We start from the raw sequence: 21,358 nt of genomic DNA on the forward strand, positions 1-21,358 counted from the left end.
TAATGCTGGAAACAGCTTCAGTTGTTCCCTGCCAGCTATAAAGCTTTGATTTTTGCTTTCCTCTTCCTAATCAAGAATCCATTTCCATAGAAACACAAATAGGAAGGGCATGGTGAAAGCAATTTGTCTGCTTCTGCTTCCATTTACATGGAAATGGAATTTGCAGCATTAAAAATAAAAGCTTTAATAAGTAATATTTTCAAATGCATCTCTCAGATTTAACCCTCTCAACTTATAAAGTAGTTGCTGGGAGTTGAAAATTTGAACTATAACAAGGCAATTTTATACCTAGGCAAATTGTAATCCTTGCATTTAAGCTCCTGACCCTGAAACACAGTTGGTCCCAGCTGCTTTTCCCAGATCTGACGTGCACCTTTCCTCCCAGGGAACAGGTCTTACCTTTTCCTCCTATAGAGACCCTCGTGGTGGGTGGGTAACTGGGAGTTCTTTAGGTTCCTACTCCGTATATTATTCTTTTGTCAATTTCTGCTCCTTGAGAGTTTTCTCCCATTTCTTCCTGTAGCTTTCTCTGCTGTGGGTCATCTTCTGTGAGTGTAAACAATAGACAAGACACAGAGTAAAATTACAAGTGCTTTGCATTTTGAGGAATGGGTGACATTCTAGCATTCAGAGCTAAATAAATGACCTTCTTATTGCTAATCAATAAAGTAAAATATCGATTTGAAACATGATTGGAAGTTTGGTCCTGTTAAAGCCATTCAGCTTGTTTACCATTTTTAAGGATTATTTGGGAGGGGGAAAAAAACCACTTTGAAATTGTTTTCCACAATTTTAGTTCAAATAAACATTTTGAATATTGTTAGATCCAGAATAGAAAGGACCTAATTAATAAAAAGGCTAAACAGAAACCACTGATATATAGGAAACACTGGCTTTCTTTTTGCTTTTCAGTTGAATGAATCAAATCGATTTCTGACTACTGGCACTTGATGTGTTAGGATTACTAAGAGACCAGAGTCACCTTTTATGGAGGAAGTGGAAGAAGTATGAGAAGGAAAAGACAGAATTTAAGGGGAAAGTAGAATAATAGTTTCCTATTGTAATGGGTAAATCCATTTGAAGAACAGCCATTCCAACTATCTTCTATCTGTCTATCTATCTATCTATCATCTATTTTATTTTATTTATTTATTCCTGGTGCTGGGGTGGAATCCAGGACCTCATAAATGCTAGCAAAGCAGCCTACCACCAAGCTATATCTTTGGCCCAATATTTCATTATTTAAAAAGCAAAGCAAAACTTAAAGACTGTCCTCTTCTACCCAATAGTCAGTACTTGATTTCTGGAGGAAGCAGGGGAACAGCATGTTGTAAGTCACAACTCCCCGAACTTTTTCTACTTGAGACTCTCTTTCCTCTGAGAAGTCTGTATATAACACCAAGAATATAGATATACAAGGTGAGCATGTTAATCAAACAGTTGCTGATGATGAGCCTTAAAAATGTATTTTAAAGTAATACTTTTGTATATGTATATATGTAGTTTTAGGTGAAAGCAAATTTACCAAGACTAACATGCTTATCTGTTTTATGTAAAGAAGTGAATCTTGGATGAGCATTTGTTACTTCAGGATGTAAAACATCTTCAATACATTTCAGAGTTAGTAGATATTTTTGTTTTGTAATCATCAATGTCGAGAATAATACTTTGCGTAAATGCACCAACACAGGCAAAAATGTTTAGAGTCACTTCACAAATTGTTGCAAGTTTTATCTTAATCCTAAACCAAAATCCACTGAAACATTTTAAGACACTTGTCAGCAACCCAAAAGCAATTTCTAAATCAAACATCTAACACAGTACAAAACAAAAATATACAAACTTGATGCTTATATACTGTGGAATTAGAGTAGAAATGATGGGAAGGACATGGGGGTGGTGTGTTGAATCATTGTGTTAGAAGCAGAAAACTTTGGAAGGCACTACAGTAAAATGGCTGCAATTTGCAACATAAACATTCAACTGTCAGCCAAGATGCTTCAGGTAGCATTCATTGGTGCTACATGTTGTGAAGGCATACACAGTGGATAATGAGGGTGTTGCATGGTCAGAACAAAGTTTGCAAAGGAGTTGCAAAGAAAGGGATCATGTTTCCAGGAACACCTTGAATCCATCACATGTTTAAGTTTTAATCAAGTTTTGGTCGTTGATTATTCAGTAACCTTTTACTCTTGCCAAAATTTTTGCAACTCCCACATTAAGTTACGAAACCCTGTGTAGTTTCTGACACAGTTTAAGAAGCTGGACTGTACAGGAACATAATCAACAGAAGATATCTGTATTTTATAAAAGGAGGATTTACTAAACTAGCTTACAAGATAAAGGCTGGGTAGTCCAGCAGTGACTGCTCCATGTTGGAGAACCCAGTAGCCAATCCATTTGAGAAGCTGCTCATCTCAGCAGCCCTAATGTAGCACTGAAATCCTGGAGGCTTGCTGGGGAGCTGGAATTGGGGAGCCAAAGAATCTGGAGTCTGATGTCAGTGGAGGATCTTAACAACTGTCATGGATTAATTTGCTTGGGAAGAAGTTGAAGCCAAAGCAAGTGCTGCCTACTTTCAGGGTGAGCGTGCCCTCCCTTTGTTAATCCCCTCCAGAAAGGACCTCACAGACATGCCCAGTGATATGTCTCCTAGAAGATGCAATCCAGTCAAATTGACAACACCAACCACTACAATGGAGGGATTACATTCAAGGAATGTCCATGAACATGCTGTTTAGGAATTAGGAATGTGGGGAGCAGGGAACAGTCTTTACCAGGCCATTCTCTTCTTTCCACAGTTCTAGAAGCCTGTGAGCAAGTCAACAGATCTGGAGTGTGGTGCTCATTCAACTTGGTCACAGACATAGAGAAAACAACTCCCCAAATATATTGACATCTTTATCTGCAAATCTATGCGTGTGTTACAGCACATGTCACGGGGATTTTTTTAAAGAAGGGGAAATTAAAGATTCTGAGAAGAGAAAGGCTATTGATTATTTTGAAGGACCCATTTTTAATTACAGAGATCCACATATGAGGGAAGTTACAACACCAACATCATGAAAGGAGAAAGAATGATGGAAGCAGAGGCTGGACTGATAGGTTTGAAGACAGAGGAGAGGCCAGGAGTCAGGGCAGTCAAGAGGCCTGTGCATTCCGGAAAAGTCATAAAGGGATAATGAGCTCTTCCCAGCTCCTTCAGAATGAAAGCTGTACTGCCCACCCTTTGATTCTAGTCCCTACGATCTATTTTACTAACAGTCTAAGTCTTTGTCAGTTTATAGCTTCTGCTGTGGGATGTTCGGTATGTTAAATGTGTTGCTCTGATTGGTTAATAAATAAAACACTGATTGGCCAGTAGCCAGGCAGGAAGTATAGGTGGGACAAGCAGAGAAGAGAATTCTGGGAACAGGAAGGCTGAGTGAGAGAGACGCTGCCTGCCACCGCCATGAGAAGATGTTAAGATGCTCATAAGCCACAGGTCACGTGACAACTTATAGATTAATAGAAATGGGTTGATTTAAGATATAGGGACAGTTAGCAAGAAGTCTGCCATGGCCATACAGTTTATAAGTAATATAAGTCTCTGTGTGTTTACTTGGTTGGGTCTGAGCAGCTGCAGGACTAGCGGGTGAGAGAGATTTGTCCTGACCGTGGGCCAGGCAGGACTGGAAAAAACTCCAGCTACACTCTTCAGCCACTGTTTGCACATTCTGCTACAGCATAAACGAGAAATTAACATGGACATCAAATGTACATTCTTCCTAACACCCACAAATCTTACAAGTTAATTTATGGTAGCTTACACTTACTTAAATGCACTCTTGGCCAAAGGGGTGGTGACAGGAACAGAGACATTCTGGCCACTTTATTTGTACGTGAGTCATCCGTTCATAATATTATCATACAATACATTCTTTATGAAGATCCACTAAACAAAGTTCTCTCTGGCTTTCACCACTGTTTCCTAATTTTACACCACCTACTGGAATCATTGAACACATCACATCAGTGGACCACCTCCAGCAAAGGAACAGGACCTTGCAGAATGCATATGGGACTCTCACCTCATTCCCTCATCTCCTCCTTATTCTTCTTTTGTCTCATTTCTCTCATGTGTTTATTTAATTTTTGATCTTGGGTTTTTTGTTTGTTTGTTTGTGTTTGTTTTTGGTTTTTTTTTGGGGGGGGGGCGTTTCCGAGTCAGGGTTTCTCTGTGTAGCTTTGTGCCTTTCCTGGAACTCTGTAGCCCAGGCTGGCCTCAAATTCACAGAGATTCATTTGCCTCTGCCTCCCAAGTGCTGAGATTAAAAGCATGAGCCATCACCGCCCAGCTAATTTTCTATCTTGTATTGTTAATGAAAGTAAACCATCTACAATACTAGAGAACAAACTATCCCAAAACTTAGAAGTTCAGGATAGCTAATACCTTTTCCTGTGTCTATTAATTAGAGAGATGGAAACAGCTGACAGTTTTGGCCTCAATGTCTCTGAGACTTTCAAGGGTCAGCTGATGCTGCAATCTTCTGAGGTTTGTCAGGGGCTAGAAGCTAAATTTCCAAGGTCACTCCAATAACAGTTGGCTAGAGAGCTCAGCTTCTTACCACATGACCCTCTTTGTTGGAGTTCTAACAACATGGCAGCTGATGTTTCTGAGGGGAAAAAGAAGGGAATATTGACAAACCCAAGGTTCTATGCACTGATTTTGGAACATGCAATCTCTGCATGTGTTGAAACAAAAACATCAACCTTGCTCAACATGAGAATGAAAGAAACTCACAGAGTAGGAGTGACTATCAGCACCTGGGATAATTTGAAGACATCTAGGTTGGCTATTACATCCCTACATGTTCTCTGAAACAATGTCAACTTATAAGTAAAGTGTATGGTCTCAATGATGAAGGAGAGAGGAGATAAGGCTTTAGATAACCTTACTGTAGGTGCAATTTAACTTCTATTCTTGATGTATCTTATGGACTAAGCTCATTAAAGCTATGCAAATACATGAGGGATGATAGATGAAAAGAACAAAGACTTGTGACTCAGAGCTTGAACAGAGCTAGCAAGTTGATAAAATGATTAGCAACAAGAATATCAGTAGAAGGATTTTTGTTATTTTATGTGAAAACAAAAAATATGTATTAATTGGGGTAGTGTGGCTTGCAGTTATAAAAAAATCAACACAAATTATCTTAAAAGAAATGTGGGGCAACTCATATTCACTGATTCATATAACTGTAGAGCTTTGGTGAGACATACAGGTACGACTAGCTTCAAGACTAGCTTTAATTAAAGAAGATTATAAGTTCAGTTTCTCTCCTTTCCTTTCCATTCTTTCCATCTTAGCTACAGTATAGGCTATGAGTGCGGGTATCTGCCAGTTGCATCAGCTCTAATGGAGACAGACTCTATCTTACAATTGGGAGAATTCTCCAGGTCAGCCTAAGTTGTGGTGTGGGGGCTACCTTAATCAAGGACTTCAGGATGCCTCACTGCTACTTGACATGCAGCAGTGTTCATTCATCAACCAGCCATTTCCAGCCACCTTCTCTGGTGCAGCTGACCATTAGCAAGGTTGGAAGAATTGATCCCTTTCCTAGCTTCCTTTGCTGGTGGTAAGCCAATCACTGAGCAAATGAAGTACAGCTTCCAGATTCCAAGTAAGGACAAAAAAGATGACGCTGACCTTCTGCTCTTCTGCCTCATTCACAAATGTCATTGATGTTACCACCATAAATTATTTCTGGAAACCATGACGCAAAATGAGAAACTGAAGTCAGTTTTTAGAGTCAGCAGGGCAGAGCTAAGCCCCTGATGATGCTAGTGAGTTGTTAAACAAGCAAACAACTAGCTAACCACCCTCAACCTTCTTGCTATAAGAGGCAAATCAGTCCTAGACTTGACTAAGCCAACTTTGAGACAGAGCTTAGGTAGTTTACTATCTACTACATACTTGAACTGGAACAGGTGGACACCCAGGATAGGAACTAAAAGCCAATCAAACTGACCCAAGTCCAGGTCAAGTTTCCTGAGATGTAAGTTGTTCCACTCGCTCATTATCAACTCTCATAAATAATTTGCTTGCCCAATGGACAGCATCCCCATATGACCAAAAAAGAAAGAAAGGAAGAAAGAAAGGAAGGAAGGAAGGGAGGGAGGGAGGGAGGGAGGGAGGGAGGGAGGGAGGAAGAAGAAAGAAAAGAAAAGAAAAGAAAAGAAAAGAAAAGAAAAGAAAAGAAAAGAAAAGGAAAGGAAAGGAAAGGAAAGGAAAGGAAAGGAAAGGAAAGGAAAGGAAAGGAAAGGAAAGGAAAGGAAAGGAAAGGAAAGGAAAAGGAAAAGGAAAAGAACTCCACACACCACAATCCCAGGGCAGCTGCTGCAAAGGGCAGGACATGACATCTAATGATCAGGAAGACTCCCTGGGTGATTATAAAGTGCCATGAAAACCACTCCCTGGTGAGCTGGGGAGAATGAACTTAAAAGCCATCAATTAGGATGAACTTGTGATATCTCTTCTTGGTCATCTTGTGTCCTCACCATATGCTCCGGGGATGATAGCCCCAGGAAATACTTATAACAGGAAAAGTTCAGCCATCTGAGATGCTGGTATCCTGAAAAGGGGGTGGCTGTGTAGTTGTGATGAAACAGCCCTGATCATGAGTTGTCAAAGCAACTCTGTTACAAAAAATTTGAACCTAAAGTCTGCGAAAGCTAAGTGGTTGTCAAAATGACATTTAGTACTTTGATATGAGCTGCTGTGCCTCTTGGGTACTAACAGAACTTCCACAGACACTGAGCAGTAGGCCTAATTTTAAAGAGAGGTGTGAGGATATAGGAGAAGATACTTGGGGGAAAATAACAAAGACAAATAGGTCTAGAAAATATCTAATCCTTTAAAGGCTGGGGAAAAAAGGTGTTATTTTGCTTAGAGAAAAGAAAAAAGCTATGTATGAATGTTAGTCATCCATCTCTAGGCTATTATAACATTACCAGAATTCTGTTCAGTTCTGTCCTTTTTCTTTGGCGATCAGACCTTCACGTAGTATCATTTGAGTGTGCCTGGATTGTTTTGATGCCCCCCCCCCAAATATTCTTTTCTCCTTGGGAAAGACTACCCCAATAAGATGTAATGAAATCTCATCTTTCTTACTGGCACATTTATAAAGAAGGGGCCCTGATTTCACAGTCCTGCTTCACCACGTGAGACAGTCACCAAGTTTTGTATACTCTGTACCACTCCACTGAGAATCAAGGACTGAAGAGGAACTGGAGTTGTGGGGGACATGGTTAGACAGACAGGTTAGGACAGGGGGGTTATCAGGAACATCTCTGACCAGATCTCACATCAGACCCTGACACTAAGAAAACATGTCTAGGAAAAGTCCAGAATCCCCCAGGACTAACTTCAGCACTGTGTGGCTTAGAAGCAATTCTCCAGAACCCCACAGGCAAGTACCAACTACCTGTGGATACCCTAGATCCCTCTTGGCAGGATGCCAACCTTGAGATTGAAACTGGTGGTCTTTGGCTGGATTCCGCAGGCTCCACACATATCCTCCCCCTCGGTGAGCAGCCCCTCACCACACCATGCCTTAACCATAAAGAACTAACTAGATATCAGGAACCATCTACCACACATGGAGTTCGGAATAGGGTTGAAAATCCCAGTGCCGAAAATAAAGAGAGAAGGGCACTCTTGGTAGGCAGCACTATAAACACTGCCTGATCGATCAACTTATAAAGAGAAAAGATTAACTTTATAGTTTTTAAATTATTTTTAATTATGTGTCTCTGTGTGTACATGTTCATGAGCATGTGTGTGTGTGTGTGTGTGCGCACACATGGTGTGTGTGTGTGTGTGTGTGTGTGTAGGTGTAGGTGTAGGTGTGAACTCCTTGGAGCTGGAGTTCCAGGCAGTTGTGAACTGCCCACCATAGGTTCTCAGAACAGAACTCGGGTCCTCTGGAAGAACAAGAAGTACTCTTGACCACTGAGCCATCTCTCCAGTCCTTGCTTCATAACTTCAAAGGGTGCAGTCCAGGTTAGTTGGTCCACTGATTTTGTGCTGATGGTGAAGCAGAATATTATGGAGCACAAGAAAGAAGAAGGCTTCATAGCTGGACGAACAGAAAAAGCAAAGGAACCTGTAGCATGAATCTTAAAGAGACTTATTAACAAAAACAAACCTGGAGCCAGGTATTGGGGTGAATGCTGGAAGATCAGAAAAGCCGAACAAGCCACAGCCACCTCACCTTGCCAATTCCTCAGCTGATCCTGTTTCCTCAGACTGGAAGCCTCTCAGTCTTCATCCAGAATGAATCTCAGCTGAACTGTGCTGCTCAAAAGCCTAAAAGCTTAACCTGCTCTAGTTCCTGGTCCTCACGCCTTAAATACATTTCTGCTTTCTGCCATCGCTTCCTGGGATTAAGAGCATGTGTCACCATGCCTGGCTGTTTCCAGTGTGGCCTTGAACTCACAGAGATCCAGATGGATTTCTGCCTCTAGAATGCTAGGATTAAAGGCGTGAGTGCCACCATTTTCTAGCCTCTGTATCTAGTGGCTGTTCTGTTCTCTGACCCCACATTAAGTTTATTAGGGTACACAATATTTTGGGGAACACAATACCACCACAGAAGCCAGCAGCCCAACATCCTTCCCATCAGCCTAACCTCCTCCTGTTAGGCTCCAGATCATAAAGGTTCTGCCCTTTCCAAGTGGCTCTGAGCTGGGGACAATGATTTCAACACATGGTCCCTCAGGAGACACTTAAGATCCAAACTACAGAGCTCTGATAGAATCAAAGAGGAACGCCTACTAAAATCTAACCTGTGAGTTCCTTGGGTTGGGGTGGGACTTGTGATGACTTACAAGAATACATGTAATACTACCAAAACAATAGTAGAAAGAAAATGCAGTGCAAGTGCTTACACTGAATGGTGACATACAGCTTTAAAAATATAAGAAAATAAGTATACTTTTGCTTCACTGGGAGAAGAAATCATGCCTCCAGATGAAGCCAGTCAATTTGGAGCAATAAACCCATTGCAGAAGAGTATCCCTGAGAAATTAGTCAACTTTGGCACATTGTCTGTGGTGCCTAAAAGTACTTTCTGAATCCCTACCAACTGATTAAATGCTCAGACCCATGGAGTTCCAGGGAAGCATGACTTCTCCAGGCCTCAAAATGTAATTCTCTTGTTCGGTCTAAGGCCTAACAAGCCAACCCAGAACCACTTCTGCATGGCCTGACCCCCAGTCTCCAGTCCAGCCTATTCAAGTCACAGGAGGCTGATCACTGTGGCCTTTGGTTTATTGTTTCACATCATTCCTCTATGTATTCCCTGTGTCACTTTACTTTAGAGAGCCTCTGATCAACAGCCAACTATAAAATACAGGCACCCTGAGCCACTTGCTGTTTTGGCTCCTTTTCATCTTTGTTAATAAAGAGAATGAATGAGCAATAGGTCAGTAAAACAAAAATCATACATCAAGAGTTCAGGAGGACCTGAACCTTGGGCTTGTCCGAGTTCATGTTAATGTTCACACATCAGAGTGTGGGCATGAGTCCTATTTCTCCTTCCCTTCCTCTGGCCAGGGCTTACTGTGGCCCCTGCAGAAAGCTGATCACTAAGAAGGGGCTTAGTCACTGGCTCCTGGGAAACTGAAGTCTCAATATCCCTCCCTTTGAAATGTTGCCTTCTTCCTTCATAACAACTCCAGCTCTGCTCCTTTTCCCAAAGTCTTCTCTCATGTCCCAGGCCATTGCTATTGCTATTGTCATGGATCATTTTTGGAGTTCTATCATACTGCAGTCAGTTCCTCTCAATGCAGTGCTTACTGGGCTATTGCTTTGAAGTTTTTGTTAGCTTTTTCACCCATGTAAGTCTTCTTTCCCCCAAAGGGATGGAGTCATGAAGATCAGGTACCCATGAGTGGAAATGCTCAGGGACCAAGACAGTGTGACTGTGGTCCAGACAGGAAGATGGACAGGAATCTGTCCAGTGATTTGGAATGCTTTGGAAACTAGGGCTGAAATGTGAGGTACTCTGGCTTCTTCTTTCCTGCTCTACCCTTATTTTTCCATTAATATAGAATGACTGCTCATGCCAAAATGCCAAATGAAGCAAATGCATCTGTAGCAAAACAATGCCCCATGGGATTTTGCTGGTGATGTGCACAGTGGCTGGGCATCAATGTCACTCTTTCTCAGCATGTCCTTGCCTTGGGTCTTGGCGTCCTGCAGTCCTGCACTTCTGAAAGAAGCTGCTTGCCTAGAAAGGATTCGTTTCCCAGGGGACAATATTCCCAGCCCCTTGCTGTGAGCTTCTAACAATGTCATAGAAACCACTAGACTCTTCTTCATCTCAGTCTTCAACACAGGCTCTAGGATAAGGGATATTTATTAGATATATGCCTAGACAACATCAGTATTCTGAGAGGAAGAAGCTTTAGGGGAAAAACACTGAAATAAGGGAGTATGCAAGGCTGCATTTTCCTTTGTCTCTTTTGAAAGTGCTACTACGCATTATGGACGAGTTCAACCTCTGGGCCTTTTTTTGCCTTTTTGTTCACTAAGTTCCAGCATATGTAAGGGTTTCTGCTAGTCCTTCCCCACAAATACAGACCTCTAATGGATAATTTTAAAAAGAACTCTTGATAAAATTTTATGGTAAAATGGTATGTTAATTCAAACCAAAGATGTTTCATTGTGTCAAGGAAAAAAAAAGGTGGCAGAAATCATTCTTGGGAGACAAGAAAGGTAACATTCAGCTCCTGGTTTCTTATTGAACTTCAGCTACCAGGCTGGAACTCCTTTTGTCCTAGGAAGACAAAACTCACGAACCTATCTGTGTTCATGGCTCAACTTTGCTGGTCTCTTCATATTGTTACAAAAAAGATGTCCCTTGGCCAAGAAAGGGCCAATATTTCCTCCTATAACTCACAACCTATTTCTTCTTCCTTCTCTAAAACCACACTCCAACAGTAGTGTCTTCGGTTCTCCATGACTATGGCATTCTTTCCCATCCCTAATTTGCCGCGTCTGAAACAAAGGCAGTAACCAAAGCAGCCATTTCTCCTTTGCTTTCGTCCTTCTCCAGACAACTGGTCTACCCAGTTTCAAATACCAACAACTTCCGGTGTCATTTCTTCAGCCTAGCCTCTGCTTTTACTCTCAATGGTATTGTCATCTCTATGCACATCTCAAGTTTGCCCCATTCTACACATGTGCTCTTTGCCCAACTATTTCCCTCTCTTGTTCCCCATCTCAGGAAATGAGGCTGTCTATTTAAACCAGAGGTTTAGAAAGCATTTCTGTCCCAGCCCTTTCCTTAGTTCCTCCTTCAAAGGGTATCCTAATGGTGTATATTCTACAGTCTTCATCTCCACTGATGGAAGGCCAGACCACCATTCAATTAAGATTTTACTAGTCCTGAAACAGACTTTCATTGTCTTGTTAACAACTGGCATCCAAGCCTGAGTAATTCAAGATATGAAATACTCCTTATAATAGAAATAGCCAAAATGATTAGGAACCTGACATCCTCTCCTATGTTATTAAATGAAACATGAACTTATTGGAATATGCTCAAATATCATCTCCATCTATATAAACTAAAGATCTGAGAAGAAGGAAAGAAATCCACTCACTAGACTATAAGTTTATAAGGAAAGAACATGGATTGCTTCTCTTCTCTCTACAAAAGAATTAATCTTTTCCAATGTCCAGATAAAAATATCCTGGGTCCAAGGAAACCACCTAGACTATAAGGCATAATAAGACAACAAGAGGCATGTGCAAATCTAGGTTCAAGAGCAGGAAAGCTAGCTTAATGAGAAAGAGAAATTATACAGGAATAAACAACTTATTGAATCACTGTTGAGCTAATGAAAAACACTCTAGAGCAAAGACAGAAACCATGCAGGAGTAAACTGCCAAGGCAGCTGTTGCCCCACAATGATAAGGAAACAAAGAAGCAGTGTGAACTGAAAGCTGTACTGTAACCACATATACACTATGTACTATATATTGAGTCTTCCAACACACCACTTGCTCCAAGGTCTTCATGAATTACAATGGATATCTGAGGCCCTTTCTCTCCTTTCCACCTGACTCAGTTCCCCAATTAGCTGGATAGTACACACGATCTAAGCACATTTGTTGTTTTGTTTGTATTTGTGCATATACTCACACAGACATCTAACTAAATTTATGTAATATAAATATTGTATCTTAAAGGTTGCATTAAATGGCTATATATTTTTTCTGAAGGAAAAATGTGGTATACAATATACAAATATGAAAGTAGTTGCATGTACAGCAATAAGTGATATATTTTTTGTTTCCAAATACCATAGTTTTTCTGAAATCATTAATGTAATATAGGCTATCCTTAACAAAAAATGAAGACATTAACAAAGATGAGTGTATCCCACCTTTGAGGGAAGCTTTTGGTAACCTGGAGTCCTACAAAGGACCTGTGACATAGACTTAAGTCCTGATTCTTATTTAGAGTAATTTCTACAGAGTTTCTAATGGCATTTTTATGATGTTGTTTACCTTGTTATCTGTTTTTCACAATGCTAGACATAAATCCATTAATTGAGTAAATATTTGTGAACATGTGCCAAATGCTGTCTAGATAATACAATACAAACAGTCAACAAGGCACAGTGCCCTTATTCAAGGAGTTTTCCCTGTAGCACCAAAAATCTGTATTGTACATGAGTTATGATTGGACTACAAAGAAGAACATCCCCTGAGCTGGGGTGGCATAGGGGTACATCACAGTCTTCTGAGGATGATATTTGTGCCCTCTGTGAAGGGGTGTCAGATGGCCCAGGAATCAAGGAGAAAGGAATGGAGGCCCATAATGGGCAAAACTCCCTGACAGAATATGAAGAGCAGTTAAATATAATATTATATAAGCCAAGTACCCGGTGGGCATGGCACACCATGAACTTTACTAAAAGAGTAAGAGAGATTCAATAAAAAGTTTAAATTGATGTGTGATTTAAACTAACGTATGAATTACACTAAGGCATGATTTTGGAAAGCTACTGCTATATGGAGAATAGATGGAAAGGAGGAAGAAAAAGAAAAGAATAAGGGAGCGTCAACATATGTGAGAGATATGAAGTGAGTAAAGTAGGACTTGCCGGTTACCGAATGCAGTGCACGAGATGAGGGAGAACCCAAAGCTGTTGAGGTTCTTGAAGTGTGCCCATTCTCTTGGAAGAGAAGGCCAGAATTGGATCTAGGCTCAAGGCTGTGCACTTACCTGCTTTTAATTGTTCTACAGTTCCAGACATTTGTGTCTTACTTTTATTTCCAACATCCTTCTGTCATATTTATTACCTTGGGAAATTGATTTGAACTTTGGATGCACTATGTTCTCAAGTATTGCAAAAGAATCAATTAGATTACTTTGGGATGAATTGCATTTTCTCCATAATTTATTACATGTTTCCATTTAATTCAAAAATTGGAGAGCTTTATGTCTCTGGCATCAACAGCGGTCTAGCCTTCCAATTTGAGTTTCTGTTGTGTAAGAATGAAGCAACCTTGACTCCTGGCTCACAGTTAAAATGTCACAGAGAATTCTTGACAGATGTCTAAACACATGGATTAAGAAGTCAGTTCTCTAAAAGGTGCTTCAAGTTTTCTATGTATTTATTCCACATTTCAAACAGCTTTCTCCTCTTTGTGCATCTCTTTCCTATCTGCGTTGATAATAGCCTGCTCATCCCAGGCCCCTATATGCAACAGTGATTTCGCCAATACAATAGCACTCATCCCAAACTTACTGCATAAGGAGAAGTCCTCTTTGAGTTCCAGAGAGATAGAAAGGTGTTATGGAAATCTTGTACTGCTTCTAATGAGTTCGCTACTTGTTTGGTAATGCATGCAAGGAGGTAAGTCCAGCCAGGGACCTACACTGTGAGCACACAACCAAAAGCAAGTTAGTGCCACCCCGTTGTGGAGTATAAGAAGCACTCTGCACAGGACACACTCAGGCACAGCAAGTGTGTGGCATCAGATGGAAGCTACTTGGGAGATGGCACTGCTGCAAATGTCCAGGAATAAAAACAACATTCTTCTGGAACTTTCTGGGATTCCCCAAACTAATCCAACCACTTTGCAGCTGCTGATTTTTTAAGTAGTAAAAATAGAACAATGACCCATGGCTGTTGGTTTTGTTCGGCCCCGGGCTGTTTCCCTAGAAGCTCAAATGTTGAGCTCTTTATGCCAGAAACCTTTAATTGCATCAAACTCTGAAAAGTGGCTTCTGCAGATTTGTTTTCTGGATCTTGTAAAAATCATTATCTTTGACTATAAGCCAAAACTTAATAATTACGTTGTTCTACCAAAAGAGTTTTAAATTTATAGATAGTAGCAACAAACATTTTAAATACTTTTATATATTACAGCAAATAAGTATACTACTAAGAAATAGCAATACATGGCATTTGTTAACTGCATCACAGAAAATATATACTACAATATATATAATATATGTGTACAATATATGCATGCACAATTGTGAATTGTGAGTGACATCTGGGCATATGTTCTTCACTTTGAATTTTGTAATTATATCGAAACTATTGCCTGAAATGAAATAGCATTACAAATATTTTCTAGCTTATATGATTACATATTTAGAATTCATTTTAAAGGATTGAATAAGAATATTCTGATTTTTTTTCAGATTTCTGCTAAAGTTCCAAAGCTAAGAATGACAACAACTACCTCCACATTATAGAAATCAAGCTAGACTCATCCTTGTACAGCATGTTAAAGATACATTTCTATCCCCAGTGACCTGCACACACTGAAAACCAGAGTTTGGCAAACTAGCAAATGAAATTTCAGGCATGTCTGCAAAGTTGTGGGTGTTTGGCTTCCATTTGTCATTGGAGGAAGTTGCTCCATCTACCAATGAATAAAAACAAAGTGTCCTAGAAAACCACATTTAGAACTTGGGTTTTGAAAAACTGGATCTCTTTTCCTGCCTACCACTTATTGAGCTCCAAAGGGGCACAGTACACAATTTCTAGAGAACCTGTCTTGGCCTTAGACATTTGGAGGCATGTAGGAACCCAGGGTACGATGACAGCTTGTCTTCGGTTGCTGTGAAGAGACACCATGACCACTGCAAGTCTTAAAAAGAAAACATTTAATTGGGGCTGGCTTACACTGTAGTGGGTAGCCAGTCTACCCACTACATTACACTTTCAGGGGTTTATTCCACTATAGTCATGGTAGGAAGCATGGCAGCCTGCAGGCAGACATGGTTGCCGGAGAGGAGCTGAGAGTACTACATCTTGATCCACAGGCAGCAGAAGGAGACTGTGAGTTACACTGGGCATAGTTTAAGCATAGGAGACCTCAAAGTCCACCCCTACAGTGACACACTTCCTCCAACAACACCAGACTTACTCCAAAATGGCCACACCTCCTAGTAGTTCCACTCTTTATAGGCTAAGCATTCAAACACAGGAGTTTATGAGGTCATTCCTATTCAAATCACCACACAGCATAAGGCAAAAGGCAGAAGGCTGTCTAGAGTCTGGGGATTCCACAGTTGGAAGGTCAGAGATAACTGATTGTCCTTTCACATTGCTGTCAGATAAGTGTGTGTCAGTTCTCTGTGTATGATTATTCTGGAAGGTATCATAAACAAACTGTTCTAATGAATGGTCTACAGTTTAGGAGGAATCTAAGGGAAGAACTGTTAAAGATAGAAGGTAAGGCAGATTGCTCAAAGATCAGATAGAATTGTGAATACTCTGAAGGTTTCTATGGACATTCCAGTAGGACCTCTAATGCGGTATAAGGGAAAACCTGTGTTAAGCTAGTTTCAAGTCATGTCTTCATGCTCTCTCATACCAAGTGCTATAACCATGGGAATAATACAAAAAGCAAGCAAAGGATAACTCTTCAAGTTCTAAGAGGAAGGTGAAATGACACGGAACTCCAACTTTAGAAGAATAATACAGCAACAGGCCTGTCTTACGGCCCTATCATTCAAAAGAATGTACCCACATTTACCATTTACTGCATTTACTCATATTCAAGATGACAATACAAAGTGGCTCAAACAGACTCATCCCTCCCATGAAGCCCATGGGAGTCTCAACAATGCCAGGTCTTGAACAGTCACACAATGAATAAGGGTATTAGTGAGGAGCCTAGTCAATAATGATCAAGAAAGCACACCCCCCTCTTTCCATTCTTCTTCCTTCCTCCTTCTTTCCTCTTCCTTCTTTTTCCTTCCTTCCTTCTACCTTCTTCCTTCCCTCCCTCCCTCCCTCTAAGAGATACCCAGCCAAGTAAATGAAGCTGAAAAGAAAGAGAGCAGCTTGAGACAAAGCCAAATACCATGAGTGGTTATAGAAGAAACTCCCTCTGGAACCATGGGCTACAAAAGTAGTCTATGACCTGAATGAAAGCTCTAAACACAGTGATTACCTAATCAAAGAAAAGACTGACTAGGAACTGAGTCGCCTGACATAATTAAGAAACATCCAGGCTGCAACTAAGAATCACCATCACACGAAGAACAAGGGAAATCATAACTCAAAGAGACAACTGACTCATGCTAATGATGCACAGGTCGAAATTATTTGACAAAGATTTTAAAGCAGCTGTCATAAAAAAAAAAAAAAATGCTTCCGTAGTCTTGGAAATGCTCTTCAGAGAAATTGAAAGAACTAGTTATCCAAGCAAACAAACCGGTGTTGTTTAAAAGAATCATAAAACTGAAGGAAAGTCAAGTAAAAAAAACGTGGCAAAGAAGAGAACAGAAGTGACAGCGGATGCTATCAGTGAGCTCGAGAATAAATCAATAGAATTTACCCAACACCAAGAGCAGGCAGAAAATCTACTGAATGAAAAATTGAACAATTTCAGGCATCTGTGCACAGTAACAACAACAACCACAAAACCAACATTACACCAAGGACAAGGACAGCAAACAGCAAGCTTAAAAGAATGTCTAAGAAGTACAGGCTGAAAACTACTAAATTGGGTGACAGGTACAGAGGCTCTAATTTTTAAAAATATGAGAAATCTGCAAACAGAATAAGCCCCCCAAATATACTAAATGTCTTAAAATTAAAATCAGAAAAAAAATATATTAAAAGTGCTTTAAGCAAAACCACACCTGCCTATTTACAAACAAAAATAATTCGGATAACCTCTTACCTGAGTCTGTGGACACAAGAAAGTGTAATGTTCTTTGAGTGCAGAAGGAAAGGCTATTAACTGCCAATCCTATATTCAGCAAAACCAAACTACCCACCAGAAGTGAATAGAGGCAGTGAGGATCTGAAGACATTCTCAAACGAAGAAAACTAAGAGATTTCTCCCATCCTGCCCACTGTTAAAAGACTGACTGAAGGAACATTTTCAAAAGAAGAAATTATCAAAAAGCAAATCTTAGGACATCAGGACTGGGCATCAAGCCCACACTCAGTCAGTAGTCATAGAAAAGCTATTATCCAGTTAAGAGCTGCACTAATCACAGGAAAGGCATTTCACTTTCACTCTTCTATTATTTTCTCTCCATGTTTGATTCTAGATGAATAACAAGGCAGAGACAGGAGATGATGGATGGATAGAAGTTGGATTTCACTTTCACCCTTCTATTGTTTTCTCTCCATGTTTGATTCTAGATGAATAACAAGGCAGAGGCAGGAGATGATGGATGGATAGAAGGTGGATAGACATACAGACAGGCAGATGGATGGATGCATGGTATGGTGGTTTGAAAGAAAATGGCCCCCAAAGGGAGTGGCATTATTAGGAGGTGTGGCTTTGTTGCAGTAAGTATGACCTTATTGGAAGAAGTGTGTCACTGTGGAGGTAGGCTTTGAGGTCTCAGATGGTCAAGATACTGCCCAGTTCTGAGTTCACTTCCTGTTGCCTACAAGATGTAGCACTCTCAGCTACCTCCCCAGCACCATATCTGCCTGCACGCCATCACGGCCCACCATGATGGTAATGGACTAAACCTATGAACTGTAAGCTACCATGTTTAAATGTGTTCCTTTATACGAGTTGCCAGAGTCATGGTGACTCTTCACAGCAATTAAAACCCTAAGACAGACAGACGGATGGACAGATGGACAGATGGACGAATGGATGGATATATTATAACATTGCTGTGGTAGCACTATAAGCTATAACGGAATTGGCACCAAAATGCACAGCTGAAGAGGAGGGACAGGGAAAAAGCAAACAGGGAATAAGAGACCCTCAAAGCTGAAGATATTGATATATACATATTTGCGTGTGTGTGTGTGTGTGTGTGTGTGTGTGTGTGTGTGTGTGTGTGTGTGTATCCCTAATTTTCTGTGAGAGCCTGTATGAGTTCCTACACATAAAACTAACATATAGTGGGCAGAGAAACCCTGTCTCGGAAAAAAAAACAAAAAAAACTAACATGTAGTGGGTAGCTGTTCCAGCTTTGACCTAGGAAGTACTTTGGAGTATAGGACTAAGAATGGGTTAGGAATTCCTGGAGAAAGTAGGATAATCACTCAGCGACATGTGGATCCCAATTGGAAATAGAGACCCTCTGTGAAACTGGAGGAATGATGGGCTTCACAACATTTGACTCTGTCCAGGTTCTATATAAACAGTACATGTGTGCACGTGAAGAGCAGCCCCTTGGCCAGGAGTCTCTATAATCAATGTTTACTCTTCAAACCAAAAACAACCAGCATAAGAATTTAAAAATAGACAATAACCTGAAGATTGAACTCACAGAGGAAAAGATAAAGGAGATGCAAACACACTCAATATGAAGTGAGCCTAGGGAGAATTAGTCATGGGGATAAACAAAATGGAAGTGGTATAGCAAACTTAAGCACACTACCTCCACACTACAAGCATGCATCCTGCTGAGGTTGGGAGGTGGGGTGAGAAACAGAGCAAGAGAGGGAGAGAATCATGGAGGGAAGGAGAGAGAGAGAGAGAGAGAGAGAGAGAGAGAGAGAGAGAGAGAGAGAGAGAGAGAGAGAGAGAGAGAACATCTAGAAAAAACATAACTCAGGAAATAGAGAAAGGTTTTCTAAATTTATATGGGACCATAAAAAGAATTGAATAATGAGATGAAGTTATTTTAAAAGCATACTAAGACAAAATTACAACCTAGTAGAATAAATTCGTAGCCACATAGGGCATCTAAGCAGATTTTGAGCAACAAGGACCAAAAATAATTCAAGTGAAAGTCATGTTACTGGTTGAGAAGGAATACTACGATGGTCTTCTGAGTTACTAAGAAGCACAGGTGTCCCTGCACTCAGTGAGACCTAGTGAGTTCAGGCAGAGAAGATCACTGCTAAACTAAATGCCCTCTTGAGTGGGATTGGTGACCTTCTATAAGGAGCCTGAGGACACACTTTACCCATACCACATGGTAGTGGTACACAGCCAGCAGGCACCTTCACAAAGCCCAACGCTGCATCTGGTAGCCGGTTTCAGACTTCCCAACCTCCAGAAGTGTGAGTGATAAACTTGAGATGTTGGTAAGTCACCCAGCTGGTGGTCCTGTTACAGAAGCCATTACTAACTTACAGAAACAAACATAAGCAGAGATGCGATCCTTGAAGTTGAGATTCTTCCAGAGCCAAACAAGAAAAAAGAAGAGCCAGACTCAAGGAAGAACTGAACTCATGAATCAGAAGACCAAACTGCATTTAATGAACCTTTGACAAAGGCAACACTGAAAAAGAAATTTGTAATTATACTTTAAGTACCAAGACTACTCCAGGCAAAGAGATAGGGAAGAAAATCCTTTTGTAAAGGACTTTTTTTTTCTTTGCATGCTGCTTTCTAATTTTCTACATTCTTTGGATTTTTTATTAATATGTGCTGTTTCTATGAACTAGGAGTACTCACGGTTTTAAATTTTAACGAAGAAACTGTGTGTTGGGAGCTCATTGAAGTTCTCCCCTCGTCTCATTGTTCACCCTGTTTCTCTTTGGTTCCACACCACCACTGTCTGGTGACACTAACAAGCAATAAAATAGAAACAGAGATCTGAGGGTGTGCTGAGAAATCTAGGACAACTACCTCGTAAAATGAACGGAATTTTATTGTGAATAATTGAGAGTTGAGCATCCTGGGGTGATAATGTATCAATTTTATGATTTTTTTTTTTGCTCTTTCAATTGATTCCTTTTATTGGAAATGGATTTTTTATTAATAAATTTTCTAATTTACAGTTTCTCCTCTTTCTACTCCTTCTAGTTCCTCCCCACCTCCCTCTTAAAAGTTCTACAGTCTCCCTGGTGGCCAGAGTAAAGGGCTGTGTCAGATCCAGCTGTCTCTGGGTCCTCCCCACCTTCTCTCTTAAAAGTTCAACAGCAGTCTCCCCGGCGGTCAGAGTAAAGGGCCGTGTCAGATCCAGCTGTCTCTGGGGGCTGGGAACAGAGCTGGTACCCATTATGCCTTTATTGTGAGAAGTGCATTCCAGGTCTGGACTCTGGCTCCCGAGAACACATTCTCTTCCCTGTGCAGTCACTTGCTCCTCTGCAAGGTGGACGCCAACTCTCTTTCCTACCACACTCTGAGTGTGAGCTGAGGAAAGACCAAGCTGGTAAAAGGATGTTCCCTATGTTGGAGAGTAACGTCATCTGTGGTCATGTCATCTGTGATTTGGTATAGACCCTCTAACAATTCAACAATATTGAAAGTCTGAAGTCCAACTGTGTATGCTCTTCTATTTGCTGTTTTTTAAATCAGTCAATAACCTTGTGCTTGCCAAATTCTCCTACAGTCCTGAAGTGTAGTAAGCTGCCTTTGATAGTACATTTTCCACTGCTCCCTGTTTTGACAAAGTCATGGTTAGATATTGGTCCTAGAGGATGCTCTCACTGCCGTCACTGATGTCAAGTGTTTCCCATATGTCATTAAAACTCTGAGGCCTCCATTCTAATCTTTTTTGTAATAGGCATCTATTTATCAGAGATAAAAATCCAACAGTGGCCAGGCAGTAGTGCCGCATGCCTTTAATTCCGGCACTTGGGAGGCAGAGCCAGGCAGATCTCTGCAAGTTCAAGGCCAGCCTGGTCTACAGAGAGAGATCCAGGACAGGCACCAAAATGACACAGAGAAATTCCGTCTTGAGAAACAAACACAACAGTGCCATAGAAATAAAATAGGTAGCACATTTGCCATAGTCTCAGCCCTCACCTTTCACCATTTGGTCTCTGGCATATGGTACTTTGCATAAACTATTTTACAAGATGATGCCAAAGTCACAGGAGACTTTGGTCTGGATTTAGAAACATCATTTCACACCATTTTGCATTTTTTTTTCACATTTATGATACCAGTCATTCC

At 40.7% G+C, this 21,358-nt stretch overlaps 1 protein-coding gene across 1 annotated transcript in view; it reads right to left on the reverse strand.

Annotated features, from left to right (window-relative positions):
* Positions 1-399: 399 nt before the first annotated feature.
* Positions 400-21,358, reverse strand: part of LOC143273878 (uncharacterized) — a 68,592-nt gene continuing 47,633 nt past the window's right edge. Inside the window, exons 5-6 of the mRNA XM_076574299.1 lie at positions 19,913-20,024; positions 400-546 (exon numbers count right to left, since the gene is read on the reverse strand). Of these exons, the coding sequence (XP_076430414.1) occupies positions 19,973-20,024 (52 nt within the window). The 3' untranslated portion in view covers positions 400-546; positions 19,913-19,972. The remainder of the gene's footprint in view (positions 547-19,912; positions 20,025-21,358) is intronic.

Source organism: Peromyscus maniculatus, chromosome 6 (genome assembly GCF_049852395.1).
Source record: "Peromyscus maniculatus bairdii isolate BWxNUB_F1_BW_parent chromosome 6, HU_Pman_BW_mat_3.1, whole genome shotgun sequence".
NCBI classification, from domain to species: domain Eukaryota; kingdom Metazoa; phylum Chordata; class Mammalia; order Rodentia; family Cricetidae; genus Peromyscus; species Peromyscus maniculatus.